The sequence below is a fragment of the Eublepharis macularius genome, chromosome 15, assembly GCF_028583425.1.
Source record: "Eublepharis macularius isolate TG4126 chromosome 15, MPM_Emac_v1.0, whole genome shotgun sequence".
Lineage (NCBI taxonomy): Eukaryota > Metazoa > Chordata > Lepidosauria > Squamata > Eublepharidae > Eublepharis > Eublepharis macularius.
Window position 1 is genome coordinate 42,719,999 of NC_072804.1, and position 11,880 is coordinate 42,731,878.

The 11,880-nt window shown below is 55.4% G+C and overlaps 1 protein-coding gene across 1 annotated transcript; it reads right to left on the reverse strand.

Annotated features, from left to right (window-relative positions):
• Positions 1 to 1,567: 1,567 nt before the first annotated feature.
• Positions 1,568 to 2,467, reverse strand: LOC129342927 (integrase/recombinase xerD homolog). The gene has a single exon (XM_054998886.1). It carries the CDS (start codon positions 2,465 to 2,467, stop codon positions 1,568 to 1,570), a length of 900 nt encoding a protein of 299 aa, XP_054854861.1.
• Positions 2,468 to 11,880: the final 9,413 nt, after the last annotated feature.

Consider the following 11,880-nt stretch of genomic DNA (forward strand, 5'->3'; position numbering starts at 1 on the left):
TACACCCCTGAGTGGCCTCCCCAGCCACCTGGGAGTGAGTTTTCCTAGCTGCCCCCGAGCTGGGCATGCTCCTCCGAACTCACCCCCAAGATTCCTTATGGGAATCCCCTAAGGGAGGGGCCTGGGCGCGCAGGCCCTGGCCCCCCCAAACGAGATCTGACCCGATGCCCACCGCCTACAAAGTTGCGACGAATTAAAATTATTAGAAAGGGAGTGGTGGGTGGGTGCAGGAACTCCGCCGGCGACTGAGCTGGGCGGGGCCGGCCACAGGCATATATGCCATGCGGTCGGACCAGAGGGAGAACCGCGGTCGCGATTCCCCTCAGCCACGCCCCGGGCGCCCGTGATTGGGCGGCCGGGGTTTGAAACTATTGGCTGGTCTCGCCCCAGGATGACCGGGCGAGACCAGCGAAATGGCGGCCGCCACGCTTCCCTCCCCGCAGCGCCGGCACCAAACAGGCCCCAGGTAAGTCTGAGGCCACAGCTTGCTGCCTACGCTGAGAGTGGGGAGGGAATGCTGCGCCGCCTCCCCCACCAAGGCTAAGATAGAGAAAGACCGGTACAAAACCTGACAGACAATGATGCTGGAGTAAAACAGGCCACAACTTTATTAACATAACAAAGGAGCATTGGCGCGGCATGAGGGTCAGATCCCAGATCGAATCGGCTGGCCCGCCTGCCAGCCGAATAACCCACCCCCCTCAGCCATGCTGAGGGGGGGACCCAAGGAGTGGCCTTATTGGGGAGTCACCTGGGTGTACACCCCTGAGTGGCCTCCCCAGCCACCTGGGAGTGAGTTTTCCTAGCTGCCCCCGAGCTGGGCATGCTCCTCCGAACTCACCCCCAAGATTCCTTATGGGAATCCCCTAAGGGAGGGGCCTGGGCGCGCAGGCCCTGGCCCCCCCAAACGAGATCTGACCCGATGCCCACCGCCACGAGAGACCGGCCTCCCGGGCTCCCCGCCAACGCTCCTAAAACCCCAGCCAGGCCAGCAGGCCGTCCCTGATGTCCTGCAGCCAGAGGTCTTGCCCCCAGCTGGACAGATGGACCCCATCTGGCCGGAAAAGCGCCTCCAGGAGGTGTGAAATGTCCAGGTGCTGAATGAAGAGGCCCCCCCTCTCCAAGACGAACCGCTCAATGGCACGTGCCAGCCTCTGCCTGATGCCGTCTACCTTCCTGGGGCAGCGCGCCCCCCGCCAGGCCCGCCTCTGCAGCAGATCCGACCAGAGGAAGGTCGTCCGAGGAAAGAGTCCTTGAAGATGCTCCAAGTCGGCGCACATGGACCGCTTCAGATCGGGGCAATCCCGCTTGCCGATGTCGTTCTCTCCCAGCTGAATTACGATGGCGTCTGGCGGGCGCTGCAGCCGGGCCTGGTGCGCAAGCATGGGGACGAGGGATTCCCACAGCATGCCTCGGACCCCCATCCAGCGGACGCAGAGTTGGTCATCCAGTCCCAGGTGCTGGCCCCAGCCAGAGGTAGCCGCGTACTTGCCCGCCCAGTGGACAATACTGTGGCCGCACACCCAAACGCTCTTCCTCCTGCCTGAGATAACAACAAACCACAACGTTAGTGCGAGGCCTCCCCGGTGGGGCGAATATAGGAACGGAAAGCGCTGGAGCGCCAGCGCCCGATGGACTGAATGACCGACGGTGGGAGCCCCAAGCCAGCGGCCACGGTTGCCGCCCCTATGCGAAATGAGTGGGAGCCAAACTGCATGGGGGGAAGCCCCGCGGCCAGCAGGCAAGCCCTGAGCACCGAGGAGAACTGGTACCGGGAGAGGGGGGACCCGTCCTCATGTATAAAGAGGGGCCCGGGGCCGAGGGGGCGGCAATCCAGGAAGGCCCTGACCGCTCGAACCGGGCAAAGCACCCGGCGCCTAGCTGCCCGCAGCGTGACGGTGGACCCTCGGCCACGCTGGTCGGTCTTGGAACGTCGCAGGGTGATGGTCACGAGGCGGGGGGAACAGGTCAGGTCAGAGGCTGCCAGGGCGCGGCCTGAGGTGTCGGAACGGGAACCTGCCACGATCTCGCTAACACGGAAAGCACCGTAAAAGGCTACCATGAAGGCGGCGCGAAAGAGCCGGGCCTCGCCTGGGGACCAACAAAGGCCGGGCAGAGCGTGAAGCACGCGCTCGAGGATGTCCAGTGTGATGGGGCGCCTGCGGTCCGGGGGAAGCGGGGCGAGCCTGGCCCAGCCCGTAAGGGCCCGGCGGACAATGAACCCGCTGCAAGGGTCGGGGAAGCCCTGGGCCTTACTGAAAAAGGAGATGGCTGCTAAATCTCTCCGCATGGAACGAGGGGAAAGCCCCAGACCCCTGAGATGCACCAGGTACTGCAGGACGACGACCTGAGAAGTGGGCCAAGACCCATCACCCCCAGCGGTTACAGCAAAAGCCAGGAAGCGGGTGAGAGCTGCCGAATACGCCCGGAGGGTGGACGGGGCCACCGAGCACAATACTCCCTGCATTACGGCGTCCCTCCAATCAGCCACAGCTCCTCCGGGAAGGGGTCGGGGGTGCGCCGTGCCTCTGGAGCCAGTGCGAAAAACCTCTCCATCTGGAATCGAGATAGTGCGTCGGCCAGTCCGTTATCCACACCTGCAACATGGCGGGCTGAGAAGGTTATGTTAGCAGCGAGGCATGTTAGCACGAAGCGGCGGATAAGGCACATGACCCGCTCAGAGCGAGAGGACTGCCGGTTGATGACCTTGACCGTTGCTAGGTTGTCACACCAGAAGGTGACCCGCCTGTCCCGCAGCTGTGAGCCCCAGATGACCACCGCCACCACGATGGGAAAAAGTTCTAAAAAGGTAAGGTCCCTGAGTATCCCCGAGCCTGCCCAAGATGGGGGCCAGCGCTGAGCGCACCAGCGCCCCCCAAAATAGACCCCGAACCCCAGGCTCCCAGCCGCGTCCGAATGGACTTGCAAGCTGGGGCCCAGGTCCAGTGAGTCCTGCCAGAAAGAGACCCCATTGAAGCCAGACAAGAACTGCTGCCAAACCTGGAGGTCAGCCTTGATACCCTTGTTGAGCCGAATGCGGTGATGGGGAGAGACATGCCCTGGTGAGGCGGGAACAGAAGGCCCGCCCCGGGGAGATGACCCTGCATGCGAAGTTAAGGTGGCCGATAACGGATTGGAACTCCCTGAGAGTGCACTTTTCCCGATGGAGGGTGGAGGCTATAAGGGCCCGGAGCCTGGCCAGCTTATCTGCAGGGAGCCGAGACAGGCCAGCGACGGAGTCCAGCAGGATGCCCAGATATGTGAGGCAGGAAGAGGGGCCCTCCGTCTTTTCCTGCGCGAGGGGAACCCCCAGCTCGCGGGCCATAGCCTGGAAGGACCTAAGGTGGTCAGCGCAAGCCGAGCCACCAGGGGGGGTCATTATCAGGAAATCATCCAAATAATGCGTAATGAAAGGGGACCCCAAGCGTTCCTTGGCCACCCATTCCAAAAAGGTGCTAAATGTCTCAAAGGCCGCGCAGGACACCGAGCAGCCCATGGGCATGGCCTTGTCCACATACCACCCGCCCTGGAACTTAAAGCCCAGAAGGCAGTGGTCGAGTGGGTGGACCGGAAGCAGGCGGAAGGCTGACTGGACGTCGCACTTGGCCATGAGGGCACCTGGCCCACATGCCCTTACCAAACGGATGGCCTGATCCAGCGAGGCATACTTAACAGAACAGCATTCAGGGGGAATGAGGTCATTCACAGACGAGCCCCTGGGATAGGACAAGTGGTGTATCAAGCGGTACTCGCCGGGGGTCTTCTTAGGGACGACCCCCAGTGGAGAGATCCTGAGGTTAGGCAGAGGAGGGGATTCGAAGGGGCCCGCCACGCGGCCCGCCGCCACCTCCTTGGCGATCTTAGCCGCAACCACCTCCGGCAACTCCCTGGCGGATTTTAGGTTGCCGGCTGTGGTGGCAACGCGGGGGCCTGTAAAGGGGATCCGAAAGCCCATTGAGAAACCCTCCCTCAAATATTGGGCGGCCTCCCTGTTTGGGTAGCGTGCCAGGAGGGGAAGGAGGGCCGCCAGGCGAACGGGGGAGCAGGCCAAGCCCAGCGAAACCTGCGTGGGACTAGGAGCTGCCGCTAGTGGTTTGGGCAGCAGAGGCGGCCGATCCACCGTCCCTCCGAGCTGCTGCGGCGGCGGACCGGCCCCCTCGAAAGGGCTGAGACGGGGCAGAACCCCGGGAGCAAGAGGGGCGGGCATGGGGGCCGCCGCAAGAGTCGCAATTATGATCAAACCGGCACTTCGGGCGGAAGCACTTCCCCTGATTGTACTCCCAACATGGGCCCCTAGGCCTGTCGCGGCGGCCCGACCAGCGCGAGCCGCGAGATCCCTCCCCCCTGCCCCTCATGTGCGGCCCCACCAACCAGAGCCACAGCTTCTGGTTGATGAGGTCCCACCGTGCACGGGGGTTGTGAGAGGCCCTTTTCCGAAAGGCCTCATCGTATTCCATGGCTGCCTGCTCCCCGGCCAAGGCCCGGGCCCGGAGGACGTTGCTGAGGTGGTTGGACAGGTGCCAACCCCGGTTGGGGTAGGCCGCCTGGATCACCCCCATATATACCGCGAACCCCTCCAGCCAGTTGGCGAATGTGCGCTCGGCTGTCGCCCTCTTCCCCGCTTTTTTATCATGCTTGGATGAGGGGCCAGACCTGCCATCCTCCGCTTCAGGTTTTAATAGCGAGAAGATGTCCAAGTAGTAACCGTCCAGGATGCGCTCACGCACCCTGCGGGACAGGTGGAGGCCGGGGGGATCCTCCTCGTCCGTGAAGGACGAGGCCTGAGGGGGGCTGTCGTCTGCACCCCAAACCTCCCGAGGGGCACCGTCCTCCCCGCGCCCCCCTGAGCGCCGCCGCACGGCCCAAGGTGGTAAGCCCGGGACCCCTGAAGCCACCTCCCAGTAATCCTCCCCAGAGGACCCCTCCTCAGATGACGAGGACCCACCTGATGTATCCTCGCTGTCTGAAACCTCGTGGTGCCGCCGGGTCCTCTTTCTGCGCTGCCTACGCCCTTTCTTTGGAGGCTTCTTCCGCTCCCTGCTGCTGGAATCCGCAGAGCTGGACGAGGGAGAACGTGGCCCCTCCCGGGATTGGGCCGGGCGTTTCCTCCCCTGCTTGCTTCTGCTCCGTTGTGAGACCTCGACGGGCCCAGGGGCTGGCTGCCCCCCCCGGGCCCGGAGTTCCCCAGCTGCTCGACACGGGCTGCCAGGAGCTCCAAGGCACGGCCGATGCTGTCCAAGGACCCGGGCGCTGGCGCCTGCTCTGTGGCGCCTAGACTTGTGGCCCCCCTGGCTGGCCTTGCCCTTTTTGTGCCCCGATCTGAGGCCCGCGTGGTGGGCGAAGGCCCTACTTGCTTGGCCTCCACCCGCCCTGGGCCCTTTGCCCTGGGGAGGCGGCTATTCCGCTCCCCTCCCAGTGAGGCGGCAATGGACTGCCCAGCTCCCCTAGCTCTCCCAGGAGCGGCGAGGGAGCCCTTTTTTCCTGTGCGGGCCGAGGGGGGGTGGCTCTTGGCCTTACCAGGGCGGGGCTTGGCCCTGCCCCCCCGGCCCGATGAAGATGCGCCGGGGCCCACCTCGGCCGCGCGGGAGCCTCTGTTCCCCTGCCTGCCGGCCGCCCGGGCTCCCGTCCCCTTGTTCGCGGGGGCCATGTTCCGCCGACCCGCAACTGCTGCCACCCGCTGTGTGGTCCCCTGTAGGCGCTGGCCCCCGAGCTGGAGAGCGGGACAGGGTCACCCTTTCCCCCACGCCCCGACAAGGTGAGGGCCCGGCTGCAGGAGGAGCGCGGCCCGGCTCGGCCCCTCACCGCTGACCGGCCGGAGCACCGGCCTGGGTCCCGCCGCCGAAGAACCTCCGAAAAGGCTCCCTCTGACGCCGCCGCGCCGCCGCGCCGCTTGCTTACACGAGGCACGAGGCCCAGCTCAAGCCTCGTGCCGTCGTGTTCTTCGGGCGCTCCCAGCTGTCTTCTGCCGAGGCAGGCCGGCGAAGCTCACCGACCGCAGCGGAGGCGAGAGGCTCAGCTCCAACCCCTTCCTCCGCACGGCGCCCGCTCGGACTTCTGCCGCTCTGTCCCTCGGCGTGGTCTCCGCTGCAGGAACTCCGCCGGCGACTGAGCTGGGCGGGGCCGGCCACAGGCATATATACCATGCGGTCGGACCAGAGGGAGAACCGCGGTCGCGATTCCCCTCAGCCACGCCCCGGGCGCCCGTGATTGGGCGGCCGGGGTTTGAAACTATTGGCTGGTCTCGCCCCAGGATGACCGGGCGAGACCAGCGAAATGGCGGCCGCCACGCTTCCCTCTCCGCAGCGCCGGCACCAAACAGGCCCCAGGTAAGTCTGAGGCCACAGCTTCTCAAAATTAGAGTGAGAATAGTCTCCCTCTCCCTGAATCCCTCTGACAAGCCAAGGGGAGGGGCTGTGGTTTAGTGGTAGAACATCTGCTTTGCTACTGGACTTTTTTCTATTTTGCATGTGGAAGGTCCCAGGTTCAATCCCTGGCATCTCTCATTCAAAAGATCAGGTCATAAGGTGATGTGAGAAACTCCTGCCTGAGACCTTAGAGAGCTGCTGCCAGTCAGAATAGAGAATAAGGACCTTGATAGACTCAACAGTGAAATCCTAAGCAGAGTTACTCCAATCTAAGCCCAATGATCTCAGTGGGCTTGGACTGGAATAACTTTGCTTAGGATTTCACTGTTAAGTGTCTGACTGTGTACAGAGAGCTGCTGTAGCACAGTGGTTAAGTGGTTCGGCTGTGAATAAGCACTCTGCTGATTCAAATCCCACTACTGCCATGAGCTCAGTAGGTGGCCTTGGGTAAACCACTCCTCTCAGCCCCAGCTCCCCGGCTGTATTGTGGGGATAATGATAACACTAACCTCTGGGTGAGGCACTAATCTATCTAGAAGAGCAGTATATAAGTGCAGTTATTATTATTGTTGCTGCTGCTGCTACTGTCATCATCGTTATTGTTGTTGTTGTTATTAGGCCAATCTGAACCATTCCAGTTTCAAGCGGTCAGGGTGGGAAAGTCTTTTATTGACCATGTGCTTTGGAGTAAGACAGCCAACAGCAGGCAAGAATATTTTGAGTGGTGCGGGCCAATATCGGTAGCATTTCATTTTCTCCTGTTTTGTCTGCCCAAGCGTGGCTTGTACCTATTGCAGGAATACCCCCTACCCCTGAACGAACTGTTGAATAGTGTGTATTCAGCGTGACTGCACCAGCTTAAGGAGGATCCACAAAGAGTCCACACCTTGTTTGTTTAGTAAAGGTGTATAATACAATTTATTTATAGGTGGATAAAGAGCAATATATACAAGTTACAGTCCAGAGAGACAAAGTGCTTCGTCTACACCTGGACTTGCAAGAAGCCCCTACCATACTGTACATAGTAGCTATTTATACATGTAGACACCCAATCAGATGCATGCATGAGTTTAGCTGAGTCATTCACTTCATGGTCTCCTGACTCTTGACTTAACCATCTGAGGGCCAAGCTACAAGTGACGAATGACACTTGAACGGCAAGTGGATTGAGTGGAGGGCAAGTGAACAGGGAGAAATACACTTGCCGTTCAAGTGTCATTCGTCACTTGTAGCTTGGCCCACACACTCTGTCACCTGATGTGTCTACCTGTCATACTGATCGTTCTGATCTAAAGCCTCTGCACACTGGCTTTTGACACTTAGATATCAACACGAACAACGTGGATGATCGATACAAGTCTTCTGTTGGAAAGGGATGCCTCGGGAAGTCAGGTCGTGGTGCGGGGGAAGGCTGCCTGGCTGCTTCCTGTCCTCTCTCTGCTGGCACTGTTAATGGTCAACAGAAGCTAGAAGAAGGGGGGGGGGTTATCAGCTGATGCTGAAGCTGGGCATGATGGCATGGGGAAGAACTGCCTGTCCACTCGGCCATAATGCTTCCCGGGTGGCCTTGGGCCAGTCCCTCCCTTTCAGAGCAAACTACTTCACATGGTTTTTTTAAAAGATAAAGTATGGGAGGAGGAATTCCCTGGCAGGGGGAGACCTGTAAACATGACATGGAATTGTCTCATTTATGGCTATCAAAAGCTCTAGTCCCGTCTGCCCTTCTGGATGGGAGACGCTCCATATGAGAAATGTCTCTGTCCATGCCACTCTGGCACGGGAGCAACTATTGAGCGTGTCCACTTATACTGTCAGTTTTACCAGAACATTTGGAATGTATATATTACTCCACTTCTGCACAATTAACCTGGTAGATCAAATCAATTTTATATTTCCCTCTTGCTTGGTGACTGTAAAATGAAATATCTTTTAAAGAAGCTAGATTTTGTGCCCTGGCACGCTTAATTAGGCAGAAGAAAACGGTTTTATCCTGGCAATTTTAATTAAGAACCATATTTTATGTACAGTATATTTTTATATCTATATCCTATATTTTTACATCTATGACCTGAATTTAATGTATATGTCTCAATGACTTTGATTCTGACTTCTGGTCTCAGATAGTAACAATAAACGATACCATACTAAAAGCTCCTGCCTGGCGCCGGATCTAAACACAACAAGGGACTATGGTGTGTAATGAACCAAATAAACCAAGAACAACCATCTTCAGGCTTAAATACTAGCCCCCAAATAACCTTTCAGGATTTCTTCTATTATTTGTGAAAAAACTATAGTAATTAAATAAATAATACATCTTCTGCTATGTGTGACTGATATTGCTATATTGAAAATAGTGCACATATACCATTCAAAATGCAAGCTAATAAATGGTAATAAACAACAGTGCAAACACAAAAAGCCAAAAAGGCTTATACGTCATCAAAATTACCACCATGCAAGCAGGCAAAGTACAAATAATAGTAGTACAAGACCAAGATGTCAAAGAGAAATGACAGTTAAAGACCAAAATGTCAAGGAGCTTGCATTTTGAATGGTATATAAGTGCACTGTTTTCAATATAGCAACATTGGTTACACATAGCAGAAGTTACATTCTTTATTTAATTACTATAGTCTTTTCACTTATAATAGAGGAAATCCTTAAAGGTTATTTAGGTGCCAGATCTAGGCAGAGTGGAAGAGTTCCTGGCCATTTCCACTAGCGTAAAGCTCACTATGTCATCTTGAACCTCGTTTCCTTCTGCATACAAAGTTGTTGTTAGGATTACATGGTAACATGGTAAGAACCATGAGTGATTCCGCACATGTTGGATAATGCACTTCCAATCCTCTTTATAGATCAGTTGGAATGGATTTTTTCATGTGCGAAACAAAAAATCCACCTCAAACGACTGATAAAGTGCATTGAAAGTGCATTATCCAACGTGTGCGGAATCACTCCATGTTTGCCAGAGCTCCTTTGAAGATGGGAGGGATAAGAACCGCAGTGATAAAGGTCTTGTCGGTGGTGGCTGGAAGCTGGAGGGAGGGAGTTGTCGAGCACTTCTGCCTCTGGGCATGATGGAAGGGTAGTCTGTCTTCTTCCTGCCGTTTTCCTTTGTATGCAGTTGGGCATCCTTCTTGCCTTATGGCTTGGGGACAAGGTGGTAAGTGGGGTTGTGGGAACTGGCCAAGGCTCAACTTGGGCCTTGCTAGGCTTGCCAGCCTCCAGGTGATAGCTGGAGATCTCCAGGAATGACAACTGATCTCCAGGCAACAGAGATCAGTTCCCCTGGAGAAAATGGCTGCTTTGAAGGGTGAACTCTATGGGATTATCGACCACTGAGGCCCCTCCCCTCCCCAAACTCCATCCTCTTTAGGCTCCGCCCCCCAAATTTCCAGGAATTTCCCAACCTGGTCCTGGCAACCCTAGCTTGCAGATGGGAGAGAGGATCATGGCCTAAAGGACACGGTGACAACAGGAAATGATCTGGCGAGGGGGAGCAGATACAGAAATCTGCCCTGTACAGGAGTAGAGGTTGCTGCTTTAAGAGGCAGCTGTGGGAAAAGGTGAAGGGCTAGTGCAATCAGTCCCGTTTCACCTTTTCTTACCTCTGTTTTTTAAAAATAACTTGAATGGCCAGCACAGGGAAGCGAGAGGAGCTGACTTTGCGGTGGGTGTCTGCATGCAGGCCCGATGTACGTATGTGTGGGTTGACGGACCCCTTCGTTGATATTACATGCCATTTTCATTGTAGAGGCATATCCAGCCTAAGCCGACCCTAATTGGTAGGCACCGCCTGGCCAGATTGATTCACCCCCAGTTTTGCATTCACGTTCAGGTGTTGTTTATTTTGGCCTCCTGAGTTTTTTTCCGGAACTGTGAATAAAAGGCTTTGACTCCCAAAAGGAAGTGCCTTTTACGTGTTCTCGGAGGAGGTGATGAGAGGAGCTTAGCAGGAGAGAAGTGAGCACTTTTTAAAAAAGGTTGGCTCAGTATCGACAGATTAGCATAAACATAGTTGTAAAAGGAGGGGCTTGGGCATTTGCTTAAATTGGGCTGTAATGCAAAAGTGTAAACATCACAATGTACTGAACTGCGAACATGTTCTCCCTCTCTTTTCAACCTCCTCCTTCCCCTTCCTCTTACTTAATTCATTATATTTATACTCCACTTGTCTTCCTGATGGGAACCCCAAGCAGATTACAACATTGTTCTCCCCTCTTCCATTTTTATTCTCACCACAACAACCCTGCGAGGTAGGCTTCAGCTGAGAATGACTGGCTAAAGCTTTCCATGGCAGAGTAGGGATTTGAACCTGGGTCTCGTAGATCCTACTCCAACACTAACCGCTACACCAGGCTGCTGTTTATCCAGATAGCAGTCTCTCTTCCTTTTGCCCTCTATGTGGACAGTTTGCATGTTTCCAACAAGCTCCTGGGCTTTTTGGTGTTCATCTCAGTTCTATGGAAAAATGAATTAAAGGCCTCTTCATTGGGGGTCCTTTGGAGGGCCTGCCAAGCGGCTGTGTTTTCAAAAACTGTTGAGGAAATCCTGTTTTTTAAGAGAAAGCATGCAATTCTACTGTGCAAGTGTGTGGGTTTTCTTTTTTAATCTAATTTTATTTGTTGCTATGGTTGTAGGCAGTTTGGGAAAAGGACTAATTTCTTTGAAAAGAAAGGAATGCAAACTTGATTGGATTAATTAATTCTTTTTATGCCTTGCTTAGAAATGCAGCACTTGTCTAAAAATTTGTCACCCTCCCTCCCAAATATTGCCCTCGAAGTCTGAGATAGGGTTGCCAACTCCAGGTTGGGAAATTCCTGGAGATTTGGGGTGGAGCTTGGGGAGGTGGGGTATAATGCCATAGAGTACCCCCTCCAAAGCAGCTATGTTCTCCAGGGGAACTGATCCCTGTCACCTGGAAATCAATTGTAATGTAGATCTCCAGGCTCCACCTAGAGAATGGAAACCCTAATCTGAGACTGAACAGTCTTTGGCTTACTTCATGATTGGACTTGTAGAAATGAAACAAAAAGAGAAATGTCAAAATTTATTAACATATGTATGCATATATGTCTGTCTCCCTGTCTGCCTTTCTATCTGTCTATCTCCTCGCCTGCTGTAAACGGAGAACTTTGCCACTGGTCTTTTTACCTTTCCTTTACCTACTACAGCTGTGGCTCATTGACGGAGCACCTGCTTTGCATGCTGAAGGTCCATGGTCCAGTCCGGGGCATCTTCAATTAAAAGGCTGTCAGGTAGCTGTTGTTGGGAAAGACTTGGCTTTGGTTGAGAGCTACCAGCACTTGAAGCAGACAGTCCTGAGAGCGGGACCACAAGTGACGCCTGACACGGGTTGGACACTAGTCAGCTTCCCTCAAGTTTTGATGGGAAATGTAGGCATCCTGCTCTTGCAGCTTGACTCTCTGACTGCTGTCCAATGGACTTTTCAACTGTCACTTGTCCAACATTCCGCCAAGCTGCCTACATTTCCCATCAAAACTTGAGG